We start from the raw sequence: 18,229 nt of genomic DNA, 5'->3' as shown, positions 1-18,229 counted from the left end.
ATCTTGCAGAAAGGATGTTTTCTGTCTCTGGTTTTTTCTTCAGCAAAAACAACGACTTCTTCTACAATCTAGATGGCATAGATGGACATAGCTTTCATGCCTGCCAAACCCAAAAGCTACGTTCAATTCAAATGGCAACCAATTCACTTTTCGAAATGGAAATGGTGCATTCATAGGGGATAGGAAGTGGCTCACCAAAGTTTTCACAAAAACCGGTCTGTCGTTGGCATGTCTTGTTTCGAGCTAGATGTGAGACGTTGTTGATGCAAGCCACAGGACGTGATGTGGTGAGTGCAGTGCATCATGTTGAATCTCGGAAACTCGCTCTGCACCACATGCAGAGCACATGTGGTTTCATTTGAGGAGCTTCATTCCGTGTTTCAATTCGTATTGTTCAACAAGCGCACGGGTTTTCGTAGCAAAAACGTCTTGAAGGGAAATGTTTCATTAGTAGCGAGACGAAGACAAGATGTGCATAGGACAGCAATGGTTCAACGGTTGACAGAAAAATTAATTAAAGAAACAATCATTTCCGTTGTTTCCATTTGCCAGGAACTTTCAATTATTGTATGAATACAAATTGAACCAGCTTTCAATATGTTTTACGTTTCGTCCAGTATGTCTACCTTAACGCCAAACAAACACGAACAGCGAGAGAGATCGACCGATAAAGTTCATTTCATAATGTAGCAGATTGTCCCGAACATATGGGTAGCAGTTTCCATATATTATTAAAACTCATCACACCGGTCCCGAACATTCACTGCTAATGGTGCCGGTGGCCAGCGGTAGCTAAAGTGCGGTAGGTCACAGCCACTAGGACCAAAGTTTTGCCATCCCGTCAATCATTGGGAGTGTATATTAACGTAATTTCCTCACCAACATTGACGTGCTATTCTTGATTCACTTCGCTACAGAACTGGTAACATTTTAGGGTGCGGCAAGTGACAAAAGTTGCAACAGAAAGAATATAGTATTTCTTCTCCAAACGGTCGATCAATCATTGCGAAATGGAAATGGAAAAGTCCACCGGGAGCAACAGAAACCGGGTACGGTTTAATTTGGTGACCATTCAATGTTCGTTTGGCAAACGAAGCACGTGGCTCCCGGGAGTGGCGTGAATAATGAAAGCGCTCATGGCAAAAGAAAGGTGAAATACCATTAACCTACACAATGAGGCCACTAACTGCCCACCAGCAGCACCAGTGCACACCGAATGAATTGGGATGATGATAATTAATAGTCTAAAAGAGAGAGAGAGAGAGAGAGAAACGTTGCACGAGTGGATGGATACTTTAACGCCGTCCGAGCGACGATGGAGACGCCTGGTTTTTCAAGTTTTTTTTTGGTTTTTTTAAAAATGATTTAACTTCAGGCAGGATCACTACTTATTAGGGCAATATATACGCGTGACCTAACCAAGATACAACCTTTACGCCCTTTCCAGCACATTCTGGTGATTCAAGTGGCCTTAAAGAGAAAATACTAGAAAATAAGCTTCGGTTTGATTGATTAGGGAAATTATGTGCTAACGATGAGCATTGTTGGAAGATATTAAATGCTAAAATTGTTAGTAAACCGATATTGTATCTTAGTCAGTGATAGTTTAAAGAAAAAAAAAGGATTTTTTATCATTTCTTGAGCCTATTCACTTGCGTAACATATTTAATATCTATTTCCTATCGAGATAAGCAATCAGCAAATGCACAGCAGCAACGCTTGCCAACATCAATCATCCCTTCAGCAGCCTGACTGACTGACACGAGTGAGAACGATAAAGATACAATCCATTTGGCTTATTTCTTCAGCTCTTCAGGGATGTGATAAATATTGTCCAATTCGATTTGGCCGATACGTTCGTTAGGTCGCCCGATCGACCTCAGGTGAGTGGTGCTGTTTGTGCAAGCTATTTTGATGATTGAACCCGTCATATGTGCCGATGTGGAAAGGCAAAAGCTAATAAGGGCCTTTGCGTCTATTCCACTGGGCCGCTCTGGGAAGTGCCTCGGGCCGTGGCGTCCGCATATCCGTTCCCCAAACCACTCAGCATCCAATTGGATGTGTGATGAGTTTGCTGCTGTTTATATTTGTTCTCCCGGGACAACCGAACGCGGAATAATGATGAAAAAATGATTAGCCGCAAGCCACCAACGAGGAGAAAGAACGAGAACCGAATGAAGCGAAATGAAATTTCTCATTACTGGCTCAATTATGCTTCGAAACGAAACAGTTGTGGAGAACCATAAAACGATTACAACCCTAGTCGGAACGAGTTTTTGACAGCCAATCGATGGATAAAAGGGCGCAAGGAAAAAACATCCTCTCGCAGACTGTCTGATAGCATGAAGCATGGGGGGTTTGGTGAGGATTGACTACCGATCCGATCCGGCCGCAATCCATCATATTTATGATAGCGAAACGAGTCAGAGGAGGGGAAAGTAATGGGGCATAAAGGTGCTGTAAACGGTTAGCTTCTTTTTGACGCAGAAGACCCACCGGGGCCCGTATGTTGGTGAGCTTTTTCCGTAGAAATTAATCAGATAATGGATATCGGATGCCGTGCCGTATGGCATCATCCCTTTGCTGGCTATGGCAACGGTCAGCCCGTGCAGCAACTGGTTTTAGAAAGGGTATTCCACGAAATAACGCTAAAATGCTGGCCAATGAAGCATAAGCTATTAGAAGGGCTATCAATGGGATGATCGTTAAATAACAATCGACCATCTGCACACATTTTAGATAAAACAACAGAAGCCTTCATTTATTAATGGGTTATTGAAGAATCATGAGTCTTTTTGAACGTGATGCTTTTAAAAACAACTAGATAAAATCTGTAACTTATCTTATTGAAATCTTCCTTGTCTCGCCCCAAATGCAAACCAACCAAATAAAACATATTGATCCGCAGCGGACATAAATATTGCAAAAACTTAATCCCCAAATGTCGAAACGAAGCGGCGGACCCCGGAAGACCGAAAATGCAGATGAAACGAATGGGTAACCGATTTGCGCAATGATTGTGCATAAATTCTCGTCCGTCATTCCGGTTTTCAAGCCACGGGATCCGGATGCCGGAGGTTGATTGCCGGATGTGGAGGATCAGTAGCGCATGACCCATTTTACCGATTTTCGCGCTCCGACTGAACTGAGCGCTGGTGCATGCATGGTCGCGGCTCGTTCGATAGGCTCAACGCATTGCGCTAAACCCCAAACTCCAATTAATTGGCATCGGTAGTATCTGCTGACCAGAGAGCGAGAAGAGAGCTATTATTCGTATCGCCACGAGGCATCATTTAGCAGACACCATCGCACTACGCTTTCTGATCCTTGATGGGTGCCCCCGGTGGGCGAGGTGGGTGGGCTGCCCCTGCATAACTTGTTCAATTGTGACATAACACAATCGCATTCCGATGGAGCACATTTACGGAAATGAAATATTCATTGCCATTTCCGCTTCATTTTTCATCGTTTTAGCACCGAACGTTTGGCATTCGCTCTCGCGGCTCCGGGGAACAGATCTCCGAGAGTTGGTCCTCGCCGAAACAGTGACCAGATTTGATTTGGCCATCCGAGGCTTAGAGCTTTTTGATGAGGGTCACTGGTAGAGCTAGCTTTGTGCCCCGCCTTGACACTCTTGACTACCGTACTGTAGAACTGTTTGACAATGTTTTCACATTGACTTCGTAAGCCCGGCCGGCTGAACATGACAGGCTGCGATGGCACGAAACTTTTCCTCCGGCTGTCCAAATCGATCAATTCCACCACCACTACCACCAGCGACTGGCGTGCTTTATGCTGCCAGCAATCAATGGGAAAAGGCGGAAAAGAGTCATTTCCCCTACGAGGAGAATAGCACAACCTCTCTGGCTATGCGGTGGGGGGTGTCAATGATTAATGATGCGCAGCACACGGTGACGGAGAGCTGCCGGACATTTCGTGCTGGTTTCATAATCCACTATGTCGCTTATGTTAAAGTTAGTTTCCAAGTGTTCCAAGTTGGTTTTGTGCAGTTTTCGCAAATGTGATTAGGTACATTTAACGCCCGCAGAAAACGGATTAGAAATTCCCCACAAAAACTCAACCTGAATTGGAATAGAACAACTCTAAATTCCCATTGCACCCAATGGCACCATCGTTAACGGGTTTCTCGGGACGGTGGTCGTTACAATGGGCTTACACAAATCACCAGCAAAGTTACGATGTTAAATGTTGATGAAGAATTATATAGAAAGTTATATCGTAGCCTGCTTAGTTACAGCCGGGGCCTCCTGGTATAATATTTATATCGTCTCTCCGGAAAGATCACACTAACAGTGAACCAAAAATGGCAAAAGTTGGCTGTGGACACGCTATGGGAATTCGATTTGTACGGTTTCCGTCGCTTTGGTCGAGTTCAAGCCGTATCAAACTGTCTCCTGAAAAACATAGTACAAGCTCTATAAATCAAGTTCCTTGGAGTTTAAAACGTTAGCACCGTATTCCTGGGAAGTTTTTTGCATTTTCAAACATTTCCTTTAGCACACTTTTGTATGTTCAATGGTCAGGCCAACAAAAACGAACAATAGGCGGCAGGAGGTGGAAAAAAAACATCCACTTGAATTGACATTTCCCATTCCGACTGGGCAACAACTTTCACCAAAGCAAAGAATGGACAAAAGTGAACGTCGGGCATAAGTTTACGGCGATAAGCTGTTGGGCATCTGAGTGAAATGATAATTACGATAAGAGCAGCCGACCTCACCGGAATATGACAAGCTCCTAATGGGAGGCAAGTTTTGTCAAGAACTTTCTGCAGAGTCTTGAACCACCGAACTAGCGCAGCGCATTGTACAGCGACGGTGCAGGCAATGAACAATAGATTAGGGAAGACAATTAAACTTTGCATTCGGTGAGAGTGCTTGAGTGCTACTGGTGAGGCCAGGACGGATGCTAAGAGAAACTATCCGGCAAGAGCTATCTGGAGGACTTATTTTAACGAATTAAATCTTCAAATAAGGTTTATCCACGACTGCACTGACTCATTCATCCGGCATTGAAACGAGTTTAAATGATTATATCATCCTCCACATTCTTCTCAAGAGGCGCACAAAAAAGCTCACTCTCATTAGTAACAACATGTCTACCGCTCTTCGTATGCTTATCACGGTGACGGTGACGATTTGTCGCAAGCAAATCATTATCCTTACCGAGTCTACAAAAAGTACCATTCCAGCCAGCCACTACAGAAAGAAGGATCGTGTCTCTCGTCAACATGAATTAACATTGGCAAATCATGTACCAGGGGACGGACCATATGCTTAAGGGAAATGCAAAACAGGAACCTCTTTCTAATTATTCCTGTCGTGTTGTTTGCCGCCGGTCTTTTCTGTGGTACGCCAAGGCTTACGGGGAATAATTTCATTTAATCCCTTGCGTTCAGTGGCATGGTGGTAGTTCGGTCGCTGGTAATGCTTTTGGATTAAAGGCAACTTAACCAACTAACGTACAAAGCCGAGCATTCGACACATTCAAAGAGGAAGGGAGATCTTGTGCCGCAGAAGCATAAACAAACAGTTTAACACTCGTCCGGATCCGATGAAAACCGAATGCCGCAACAGAGCACCAGCGGGGGAATTTGGCTTCTTTCGTAAGGCGCCTGTTGTAGCAACACAACCAAAACGAGAGAAACTAAAAACGTTACACGTTATGTTGCATGTTTTATGAGATCGAGCTGCAACATTCCACAAACACTTTGCGAATATTTGAGTTCGTCTGAATGGTGTTTCGAACATTCTTTTCTCGACACCCACACAATCGACGGTCCGGAAATAAAATAGATATGGTGCGGGAAAACATCTACCCCACAACATTGAACACCCCATCAACGGTAACTGGTAAGACGGGAGCGCTTAAGCCAGCCAATTTGATCGGCTGTAAGCTTCCCGAGGAAACGCAAACGCAGAAGCGTGACTTTTCCGGTGTTTTACGGTTCTGGAATCTTGTACAAAACTCCTCCTGTTTCGATTTGAAAGTTTCCCCCGAACGGAGCAGCTGGAACAGACAAGAAAAATGGTTAAGAGTAACTCAGCATTTCAGGGAATTGCCCCTCTCTCTCTCCACCCACCCAAAAAAAACCCGGATCCGATAAGTCAGTGACGGCGCCGGTCGAAGAATGTTTGCCAGAGAGCGCAGGCAAGCGGTGATGGAAATGGGAGTTTGAGAGCTTTTTGTGAGGCCGCTTGGTTTCATATTGCACTTTGAACTTTTTCCGCAACAATTCAAAAACAATCAACGTCGAAAATGATGGAAATATTTGCTCGATTTCGTTTCCGTTCTTCAGCGGGATGGCGCCGACCCTCCAGCGCCGTGGAATTCGCTCATTTTCATCCATAAAATCGATTGAATTAAGGGGGCGAGACGTAAACGGCGAGATTCGAGTAGTCAGAGCAAGGAAGCAAGGAAGAAACAATTATCAGCACGTTTCAAATGACAGCGTTTTCCACCGGTTTCCACGTGCCAGTGAGACAGTGTATTGTGTACAGAAGCAAATTAAAAATAAAGGAAAAGATACGGAACAGACTGTTTAGCGGGCGCCGGTTTACCGGTACACGGACTTCGTGGGTTCAGTGAATGTTGTACGAGCGCGCACCATCGCCAACGAATCGCCTCTGTTTGCGCTTGGTTGCCAAATTGTTTTTTGCACGCTTTTCTAACCTTTTCCGACGACTGGATGCAACAGAAGAAACTCGTAGTAGGCTACGCTAGAGCTGTTTTATGGTTGCGTTGTCGGTGGTGTCTTCACGGAGTTGGTCGCACATCCGTATTTAACTACACATTCTGTGAATTCACAGCTGCTGCTGCTGATGCTGGTGCTGGTGCTGGGTGCTACAGTTGCCTGCTTCCAGATTGCTTCATTATCTAGCAACCGGCGGATTTTTACCCAAAGTCACGGCGGAAGGTATGACGCAGACGCCACGCTTCAGTTTCGCAAACACAAACATAGGAATATGGTACGGGTTGGGTGAGTACATAAAAGCACAGCGTTAGCGCTAGAGAGTTCTCGATAATCACAGCTCGTAGCAGCAGCCCTTTGGCTCTACATATAAATGTGTTTCCTAGGCAGCCAAGCCACTGATCTTAAAAGCTTTTTAAAGAAATCCCCAAGCACGCTTTGTATGTCGCGCATTTTCTTCGCTTTTCCAATGGTCGGTTTGAAAAGCCACAGACGACGTATTAGATGTGAATGAAATTCTGGCATAATGCTCATGTTTTGGCACTTATTTTACCATCTAGCCAACACAGTAATGGGTTTCTATTCTTTTTTCATGTTATTTTCTCAGCTTACTAACCATATCACGCAATAGCTTACTAACCATATGCGCAACTCAAATAATGTGTTTGTTTCTGCGACTTTTACGCAAAATTAGTGCAATGCTTATTTTTTTTAAATCCACTTGTTTTTTTTCAATCTTTTGTAGTTTAATATGCCATTCGATAAAATCACAAATTTCTTCAATCGTTTTATCGAAAACAAATTAAAAAAAATACCGTAACCCATCAGATAGTAAAACACAAAATATTAATAACACCAAGGATTATCAACACTGATCGAGTGGCTTATCATAGATGCATAATGGAAGTAAGAAAACCAATCCTTTAATAAACAAGGAGCAAAAAGCATAAATAAGTGAAATATGCTACAAGCAACGATTCCGGGATCGTCAGGAAACGATGAACCTCGACAATCGCACCGGCAGGATACTAATCCTCAATTATGATAAATCGATCAATGTCACGCACTTCATGCTTGCCCGATAGTAGTAATACTGCTCGAGGACAGCCGGTGCACCACTACTACGGATGATCGTTACGCATCACGCAGAGCACAAGTCATGGAACACGATGAAAGCACACCGCCTCCCCCCAAAAAAAAGCACAGAAGGAGAATAAAAGGATATATCCTTAGATCCCCGGACCGGAGAGTGGGATGTACTCTTCTTTCGGGCTTGATTTGATTACGTGGTAATTTGATTTGACGATGAATAATGGCCACATTGGCGCACCGGCCCACCGGCTGCCACTGGATCCTTTCATCCTAGCTTTGACCATTTTCGTTTTTATCTCCAGCGCATATCGCGCGCCGCGGACCTTTGGGACACCAAAGCAGATGCCAGGCACGGCAAAAATAACAAAAAAAAAAACACTGCTCCCACCAAAACTCATGCCTCGGCATCCTTTTAGGCATAATTTTGCCCACACCAACACCAAAATGCACGCTGGTAACGCGCGCCAGTGTGAGGCGATCATAATGTTTTTTTGCCTGCCGGAACGCCGGGCGCCGTGAATTGCATCATTGCCCTCTCTTAACGATGATGGAGGCCCCGGTTCCACCACCAGTCCGGGCGAATGATTCGGTAAATTGGAGATGCTGGGCACGTAGGCATTAGGCCGGTCAACGGAGTGCCACGAAAGTTTTTGGTACACCAGCAGCCACAAGCTTATCTGGTGCAGGAACTTGCGGGCTTTAGGGAACGCAGAGGAAATAGAAAAATGGAATCAAGATTTCTGTTGATTAAAGAAGCTAAGGAGGAACGCACTGGACTGGGTAGTGGTTGCCTGTCGAGTCCAGGAGCACAATTCCAATTATCCACCCTCGAAAGGATCGAATTGAAATACTGTAGCTATATCGCTATCACTGTAGCGGCAATAATGAGGCTTGTAAACGCTTTTATGAATGTCTGCCCTAATGGTTACATCGTTCCAGGATGAAAGTGAACCATTTTGGGATCAAAGGCACACTCCATTGATGCCACCGAACGTGATAATACTGCATACTGATAATGGGCACATAATAGAACGCCATTAGTTTGTGTTTGAAAGGGGGCAAATGATTTCAATTCAAACGAAATGAAATTCACCAGCTGGAATGTAAATAATTCAGTGCATCCATTTGAACACATCATTAGCAGGGAGCGAAATTAAATCTTCATCCAAATGGGATATTTGCTGTCGCGATGCATTCGATGGAAAATCAGATTCCACCTTGCCCGTTAACACCTTTAACAATTTGCCTCACAGGCCACGATCCAATCAAGACCCGAAGTGTGGGCCATGAAACGTTGTTATCCCATTCCGCACAACACCTTATCCTGCGTTCACGCATCATTTACTTGGTCATTTATAGAGGGCTCTAGGCTGACCCGACGAGTAGGTTCATCGTGAATTCCACGAATGCAGGAATTACGGTGCGAGCGTCCTTGTTACCGTTGGAGCAACAGCCACCAAATGGCATTGGTCTGATCCGATCTTTGACCGTGGTGTGGAATTGATGGAATTCAATTATCCGTTCCTGGAAACCCTCCTTGGTATGTCCATTAGCTTGCTGCTTGCTGGCCAAGAGTAGCGTTGGTATTTCTTTTCGGGGACTTAATGTTGTTGTTGAATTATTAATTACACAAAATCCACACACAAATTGACCACCATACCGTCATAAACAGAGGGAACAGGATGCTTCAATTTTTTTAAAACTTGTTTTGTGAAACATCTAAATAAAAAATTAAACCGTGGCGGACCGGCTGGGGTTCGCAAAAAAGTGCAATAAATGGTCACGTTTGCCATGACCTTCATCCTAGGCTTAGGAGCACACATAATTACATTCTTACCGGGATCGGGTTCGTACCGTTGTGAAAGTTTGTGGTCCGGGAACACCATTAAAAACATAAATTTAATTTGCAGACCATCCCAAACCCCATTCCCGGTGATGCTGCGGTACCGGCGCGGCTACGGGTATTAGTTGTGACGGAAACAATTTTATTAAAAGCAACAATGAACCCAACCGGTGATGACGACGACGGTGAGCATGATTGGTGCTGTTAAGCAAAGTTAGGCACAAAAAAAAACAAGCTGAAGGTGGAACCCAGGTGCGCTCGCTCGTTTTTTTTTCACTTAATTTTCCGATCCGGAAAGCTAGCGTCCGCTGAACAAAGCAGCGGCAGCAGAATCGGGACGTTGTGGTCACTAAAAATAGCGGTAATGTCGGAGGTTATAAATTGAATAGTTTCCTTGAAGACCTAGAGCCACTCTCTTTCTCGCTCTCTCTCTCTCTCTCTCTCGATCTCCGTTGGAAGAAACTTTCAGCCCAACACTGCGCTGTCTGGTGCCTGCCATCTTCGTTATCGTCTGCACACCGAACGATGCAGCAGCAGTAGTTGCAACCCACAGCGCCAACCTTAATGATGTTGCATAATTTATCGGCTTGTCCAGGAGTTGTCCTAGGAGAGCCTTTCTTTTATAGCACCCTTCCCCCCCCCCCCCCCCCCCCCCCACCCGTTTATTCAACATCCTCGAGAGCCTGCAGCGCGCACGCTGTGGCTGTCCTCGGCCACAGGAAACCGGAACACCAAAGAGCATGATAATTTTTAGAGCCCATAAAAAACGGAAAGAAGGACCCTACAGGATGACAGGTGTCGCGCTGGCATGAAAATGAGTGACCAACCGCAAAATGGAGCCAGTTTTGTACGTGCCCTGGTCTGTCGGTGTGTGCCCGGTTGCGGGCATATATGAGGTCAACCCCTCTCGGGACACGCCGGAGCAATAATGCTGATGCTTCTGATGGTTCCATATCATACTCGAAACCTTCTGCTGGCCGGTTCACTCTCGATCCTGCCCGGTGCTCAAGTGGTAATATACACATGCCACCACACCCTCTAAACGTCCCTGGAAAGGGCACGACCGATCGAGACGAGGCCTCTCGAGAAGCGGCAGAGAAGAACTTTTTTGCGAGTTAATGTCGGTAAAGCGAGTGTGTTGTGGCGAGAGTCTTGAGGAGACGGGGACCGGAGACGAGTGCGCAAACATTGACGCAAAACCCGGGATCAATATTTGCCTCAATCGAATTTCGATGAAGGAACCCACGAAGAGTTTTCTGTTTGCCACCCTCGGGCTGTGCCATAAGATCAATCGTGCTGGAAAGCACAGAGCGGCGAGGCTTCGAATTTCAAACGAGAATTGTTCAACGAAAGATGAGTTATGTAAGGTAGTGTTTGAAGATGGGATAAATCGAAAGATGAAAGGTCCTTTTCATAAACAATCATTCCTTTAGTCTGAAGTGAACCCTGCAGCAGGTCCAAGAAGCCTTTTGACAGTTCACGGACTTCCGAAAGAAATGTACAGCCGACGCGGCTGCTGATGTGGCTCACCACTAAGTGCAACTGAGAAAGGAAACGCAAGAAAAGTAATTTCCGTTGCATTGCCTCACCCTTCGTTCGTCTTGAAAGCGGTGCAGCAATATCATCGCCGCATATTGAAAACATGCAACCTTTAGAATTGATCCTTTGGTGGCTTTTTACGTGCGATCGTAACGACAACCAAGACAACCCTCGGTGTCCTTATTGAGTCTCGATATCCTTTGCTATTTTTGCAAAAACTTCCACCGCTTATAATGAGCGGATACTGAAGGCAGATTGTTGTTACTATTCCAGCGTTTCAAGCTGTGTCGCCCAGTGTCACGGCCTGTCAACAGGCAGAGGCGTGATTGGTTGCGGTGACGTTGGTCTGCAACCACCCGGGGGGGGCGCAGGACGCAAACCACAAATGGCGTTCCCGGACTACTCCCGCCACTACGTGCCCAGTGACGCACGTGAACTCAATTAATAAAAGGCGTAACGACATCCGGATGCTAGTGACAACCAGCAGGAATACAATCCGGGGGGGAACAGAAGACAGGAGAATGCACGGCCATTTGGGGCCTCTGACGTTATCACGACGTTTGTGCCATTGAGAGACGCTACGGATTATGATAATTCCGACTGCACAGTACTGCGCCGCTGTCTTGCGATCTGGCCGCCTAGAGTGGAAGGATGTGGAGCTTCCTGCATGCTAACTCAGCCTCAGTGCCCGTTTTGTGCGGTTCGTTAAACATGAAATTGAATTTCTCGTTTGCGGCGTTTGCCATGTGTGTCACCGAATCTTGCGGCCAAAAATAGATCCATTCTACAGCGAGTTCCGTTCAGCTTCGGGAGGGTGTTACGGGCCGTAAGCTTGTGAGCACGCCTTCATCTAAAGCCACCTCTCTTCCAGCGCCACTATCTAGACCATTTGTCCGTGACCCTGACGACGCAGGAGTGATGTCAGGTTAGCATGCTGTGATTGGAGCTCGCTCGTCGCCGTAAGTGAAAAGGGATTCCGTACCGTAAACATAAAGCCTACTATTCCATAAAACTACCCGAGGCCTATCGGGGGCCTGGGGAAAGCAAGCAGAAAAGAAGAAGGAGGACCATGCCATGGCCATGTGGCCTTGCGGCATTAGCTTTTACGTTGACCCGTAGTACGGCTGCTCGGACGGGCTGCGTTGAAATCCCTCGAAATGAGGTTACGATGGTGGCGCATTTGGTGGGCAGGAAGCAAAACCCCGAAATAGCCCTCTATCCTTCACGTTTATGCCTCACTTTTGTCGCGCCATTTATCTCCTTGCTGGGGATGATGCAAATGAGACGCGCGTCACTGACAGCTCCGTGTCCGCTTATAGTCCGCGTCCGTATCCTTTTTTTTTGTTGCGAGTGGACCAATAAAAGATGGAGAAGAAGGAGACGTAAAAAAAGGGACGTAAAACAGTGGAAAAGCGTCGAGGGATGATATTGCAGGAAACTTGCTCGAGTCTCGAGGGGAAAGTCAGGATTCATATCGGCTCAAGCGAGGGAGCCTGCCTGTCGTTCTATGGCTGGGTTACGGCAAACATTGACTTTCGTATTATTGTCATCCATCAAAGGAAGCCAATCTTTCTTCTGCGCGGTGAATGAACTGCCATTTTGCGGTGGACTAGGCGAAGGATCGTGCGTCATCTAATTGAAACTTGACCTCTTTTCGGGGTTAATGTGTTTACACCGTAGCGAGCAGGTATGAGGAGCGTTGTTGGAGCCGGATTGTGGGGGGAAGTGGGGGTGGGAGTGTATCCTTAAATCGTGGTGATCGGACAGACTCCGACACCCCCCCTAATCGCTGCATAATTAATGTGCATATATTTCGATCGCGATAAGACCGGGGCCAGTTGTTGTTGGCCGACGAAGCCAAGCAGTTCATTCACTACGAGGCGTGGGAAAAACAATTTATTATTCACCAAATTAGTTCACTCCCCCTCGCTTCTCGCACTCTGGCCATCCTGATAGTCAATCTTGCCAGCGTTTGGAAGTGCTTCACGCTTCGTCAAAGTATGTACATATTTAATCATCCCGACTAAACCAACTCTTCGCGCCATTTTGCTTAGCCCTACTCTGTAGAGAAAAAGGGGTTATGGATCATAGGTTCTGGAGAACAATTGAGGTGGTTTGATTATGTCAACGTGAAAATTGAGGTGAATTCAATAAGCTACGGAAAAGTACACGTGCCCGATAAAAGGAGCTGATTAAAGAGCGAAAATAAAGAATCCAACCAACAATATCTTTCCCTTCCAATCTTCCGAATGAATGAAAGGCTGTTAACGATTCAGAATGAAGATACTCCAAGAACCGGCTCTCGTGTACTTCTTGTGCCGGAGAATTGATTTACTTTCTGCTTCCTACGCAGTCTTCTGCCCAGACAACGACGACAACGACCGTTGTTTGTCGCCCAACAGAGATGCGTGCTATCGAAGGAAGCACCACGCACCCAAGATGCTGCAAGATGCCGTTGCTAGGCAGTTGTCTAGTTGTTGTTTGCGTGAATCCCTTAGCCCCCACAAAAGGTCAAAAAGTGAAGTTGTCCGGAGGAAATCTCCGGCAAATTGCCTTGCGTTTCAAGCCAACCTTCAAGTGAAATCGTGGGACGAAAGGAAAACGATTCGACCTTTGCCATTGCATATGGAGGAAGCCCGGCTTTAAAGTACTAAGAGCACCATGAAGAACAGTGGCATGGACTGACCTTTACAGTAACTCCATTCGCCATCCATGATGTTGTATCATTAACATAAATGCGAGCTATGGTTCAAAACGATTTGTAGCTTCATTAGCATTTTAATATTTAGCATCAACAGCAGGACATAGCATGCTAGATGCAGGCCCTATGAATTCCCTACTTTGCTCTCGCACACTTAATCACGAAGGAAATACTTTGCTTGTCATTAAGTAAATTAAAGTAAAATATTCCTCATGAATACCCTCTACGATTTGACACTCTTTCAGCTGCATGCTCTGCACTTCAACAACGTTAGCCTGGTGCGTTGCGGTTGCATATTTATGCAAAGGCAAGCACTTTCAGTATGCGGGTCAGTGGAGCTCTTGCGTCAAGAAACGCTCCTATGCTCGCTGCATTCCGAAATCCCTTCACGTCCTCTAGCTCGGGCACGACTCCCTAGACCTTGCGTGCAGATCATGATGATAAAGAAAACCCCCAGCGGGAGGAGGTTTTGTTCGAAGATACAGTGTCTCTAACAAAGCTGCCACCACCTTCCCGTCACGGAAAGAGCAAAGTTCCGGGCAATTTTCCTACCTTGTATGGTTTTTTGTTTTCCTCTTCCATGGTGGTTTGTTGCTGCTGCTGCTGCTCCCGATGTCACAAAGATTGGAATCGCCGCTGGCTACCTTCAAGAAGTGCGCTCTTCCTCCCGTTCCGTTGAATCACAGTTGCCCAGAATTCACAACAGCACTCGACGACTCCTTGCTGGTCGTTTTCAACTTTTCACACTCGTCGGAAAAAGTGAAAAACTGTTCAAGTTTTTGGGCTGCGTTCAAAAGCAAAACAGCTCAAAGGCTCCCTCTTTGACAACAACGCACACCCGCGGGAGACAGATCCGCACAACACGAACGCACGAAGAGAAGTGAGCTCAGTTCTGAGAAAGTTGTGAGAATGTTGTATGCTGCGAGAAGTTGCGACACATCCCGAGAGCGAGCTCGAGCTCGAGCGATCGCGCTGGTAGAGATGATTTTGTTTCTGGGAAAGGAAAGGGAATGGTAGTGGAGGAAGCCCCGTGCTGGTTACTAGCCGGTTCTCGTTCGGGTGTGTTCGGATGGGCAAGGAATTTAGTAACCAACGTCCTTACAAACCATGCATTTTGCTGCCTTAACACGACTCCAAACCGGCTAATTTCAAAAAGAGGAGTTTGCGCTCTCGCTGTGAAGGGAGAGAGAGAGCGAATGCAGGCGCGCGCTCTCTCCCATCCACCGCTCAGTTGTCAAAAGCTGTATGATGATTGTTTGCAAACAACGGAGGAGCACGGAATCCCCCTCGCCCTGCATCCCCACGCCACCTATGCTGACCCACTTACCCACGTCGTCGGTGCAATTGGGCGAATCCTCTCGACTAACCCAGGTGCCCTTTTTCCCCCCCAAATATTGAGCTTAAGGAGAAGCTTTTCTATCATGAGCGGCCCAACAGAAAAGAATGCTCCACGGCAGCATAACCGCGCACGTGTTCAAGCGGCCACAAAAGCGGGTTCTTTTTTCCCCTTTTGTTGTCGAACGAGATACATAAGCGGCTTACATCTTGATACAATCATCGCTCTGCTTAGGACGATTGTTTGCCATCGACCATGGCAAGCGGAGCGCCGATCGGGGTGTAGGACAACCGGTTACCGGGCTACACCATATAAAGGATGTCGCGCGTTCCAAGATGTGGTGACTATCTCCTTGACCGTGCCGAACATGCTCTAAAAAGGAACGAAGCTAAATGCAGCTCGGAAGAGTATCTTTTCAGTAGCAGACAATACTAAGTACGATGGTGAATGGAGTTTTTTTTGTATTCCAAAAGGCTTCATGTCAATGCGAACACTATAAGAAAGTATTTTATTTTATTTAAAACAAAACCCTTCTTGACCTTTCTCTACCAACGAAAAAAATTACTGAATACCTCAGCAAATTTCTGCTTACGATCCAACCAACAACGTCTCCAGTTCGTTGCTCCGCCACCGCGATGAAAACGATTTGCTCAATGAACCGCGTTGCGTTGTCGTTCGTTCTCGTGAACTGGGGTGACAATCTTTGTTTCAGCTCATCTTCTAAGGACGTCACTGTCTGGACCGGGTATAGGTTACGCGAGTTCATTGTACCACTTCTTCTCGCCCGGGAGCCTTCGAGCAGCCACGGTCTCCGAGAGATCGAGGAATAAATGAGTAGAACCCGCCGCCCCGGCGGTTGGGTGCTGAGAAGGGATTAAGGTGTTCGAGCAATGCAAGTGTCTGGCAACATTTTTATGTCTGCGACCCGGTTGACCGAGCTATGCTTTTGATATTGGCTGCTGTAACGCAAGACATGGCATGTTGATGTAGGTAACGAAAGGACTGGCCTGGGGAGTCTAGAGCGCTTTTAATAGTCCCAAGCTCCACCCAGTTTGTGGAGCATGTTTAAAACAGCATGGCGTATGTTTAAAATAACACGATTAAACGTTCGGACGATACCATAGGCAATCTAGTGAAGTGTGGAGCAGCTTGTTTGTCTTTGAAATAGCGAAATAGAGATCATATAGCACCTTCGGGATAAACGAATACCAGCAGCTCCCACGTGGCTGGTGCTCATCTCCATAGAACGACGAGAAAAAACTACATTTTCCAATAAAATGCAAACCCCGCATATGTTCTAACCGATAGCAAAAAGGTGCCTCGGTAATGGTTTCACACCACATTTTCAACTTTTAATTTTCCCAGTCGACCCCAACCCACGCACGCACCACCGGGCGGGAAATGGATGGAAGTTTGCGAATGAAATGGAAAAGCAACAAAAGCAGACACCTCTCCCCTGTCCGTCCTCCTTCGGCAATCTCAGACAGCAGCAGATGCTGCCGACAGCGGTGCCGGTTCAGTGACACAACCTCAGTTCGCTGAATAAAGTTTCGCGTTTGCATCGCCATTCCACACGAGCCATTATGATTTACTTCTCTTTCTGCTTGAGAGCCACAGCGCAAGAGAGACGCAAGAGGAACCTGTCCAGACAGCCAGAGCACGCAGAGGACGGTTTTTGAGGGGAGGGGGGGGGGGGGGGGGGGGGAGGAGCTGTTTAAGCGGGGGATGGAAGCACAAACATAGCATAAAAATGGTGTCCCGCTGTGCCTGTGCCAAAAACGTATCCGCAATCACCCGGGAAAACATCAACCCGAGGACTGGCCACCGGAGGGGGTATTGAACTTGGAGTGAACCACCAACAAATGCCATTTTTACGCCTGGCTGGCCAGACAGGAAGCACGGCACGGTCCGTCCGGGAATCGATGAAAAGGTAAAAGGTAGATTCCCGGGGTGGAAGTTCCATGTTCTTCGGGCTTTGGCACACCGTTCCGCGGGGGCTTTGTTCCCAAAATGTAAAGCAAACAGAGCTCCCACCGGTCCGGGGATTTAAACTTGTTTCGGCCGGCACATTTGCCGGGTTCTTGCTCTCCGTGCTCGTGTCTAGACGGTTCGGTTTTTAATGCTTTTACTTGGCAAAACAAATCCTCGGTTCGGCCCCATTCGAGACAATCCAGTGCACCTTTACGGAGAGAAAGAACAAACATGAATGTGAGTCGAGATCGAGATGTAAGTGAAGTGCCAGACAATGTACAAGATTAATTTTCTCGTGTGATGAATGGATTCCGCGGGATCGACCTTATCCCTTCGACCTCTTTGAATGTTCCTTTTTCCCGGTTTGTTATCCAAAATGTTACCACGTTCCGGCAGCAATGATCCGATGCTAACAAATCGGTCGATTAAGGGCGGTGAACAGAAGAACCGCGGTCGCAACAGCCAAGGGCCCGCACCGGGAACCTCTTTTTAGCGGGATTCTTTAGCGTTTTCCTTTCCCGTCAACAGCTGCGCCAACAACAGGCGTACCCCGTTTTGCGTTGAGGGAGGTTAAGGATTTGCCAAAAAGGATGGTGTTAGATAATCATTCCGCTATGCGTCAGTCTCTGCTCATGAAGGAGGATCGTTGCGCTGGTGAGGTTCAAGATGTTGAGCCAAGATGTACTGCAGTAATTCATTGGCATCTCGTTGGGAGCACGGGGGAATTTATGTTACTTAAGGCATTAGTTAGTGTTTTTATGGCTGAATTTAAGTGAGTAGAGAGCATATTTTCCATTTATTGATGCTAGTTTATCAAGTCACATTTTATTTTTTTTTATATAAGAAAAATATGCTGAGCAGATATGCATTAACAATGGTTTTGGATTAATTGAAAAAAGTACAGTTTTGTACTGCTCCTCCATACCCTTCTCCAAATTTACCAACAAAATTCAATAGGTTACAAATTCTCTTCTCAAATTCCCCGCAGTCAGCACAGTGGCACCAACAAGGCACACCATTTGCGATGCTTTTATC

At 46.4% G+C, this 18,229-nt stretch overlaps 1 protein-coding gene across 2 annotated transcripts in view; it reads right to left on the bottom strand.

Annotated features, from left to right (window-relative positions):
* The window catches only part of LOC126577487 (DNA fragmentation factor subunit alpha-like), an 18,834-nt gene extending 4,095 nt beyond the window's left edge, over nt 1-14,739 (bottom strand). For both annotated transcript variants that reach the window (XM_050239151.1, XM_050239152.1), the window contains exon 1: nt 14,440-14,739. In XM_050239151.1, the coding sequence (XP_050095108.1) occupies nt 14,440-14,469 (30 nt within the window). In that variant the 5' untranslated portion in view covers nt 14,470-14,739. The remainder of the gene's footprint in view (nt 1-14,439) is intronic.
* Between the last annotated feature and the right edge of the window lie 3,490 nt (nt 14,740-18,229).

The sequence above is a fragment of the Anopheles aquasalis genome, chromosome 3 (genome assembly GCF_943734665.1).
Source record: "Anopheles aquasalis chromosome 3, idAnoAquaMG_Q_19, whole genome shotgun sequence".
In the NCBI taxonomy this organism is placed as follows: Eukaryota; Metazoa; Arthropoda; class Insecta; order Diptera; family Culicidae; genus Anopheles; species Anopheles aquasalis.
Note: the sequence above shows the minus strand (reverse complement) of the source record. Positions and strands in the feature narration are given on the sequence as shown.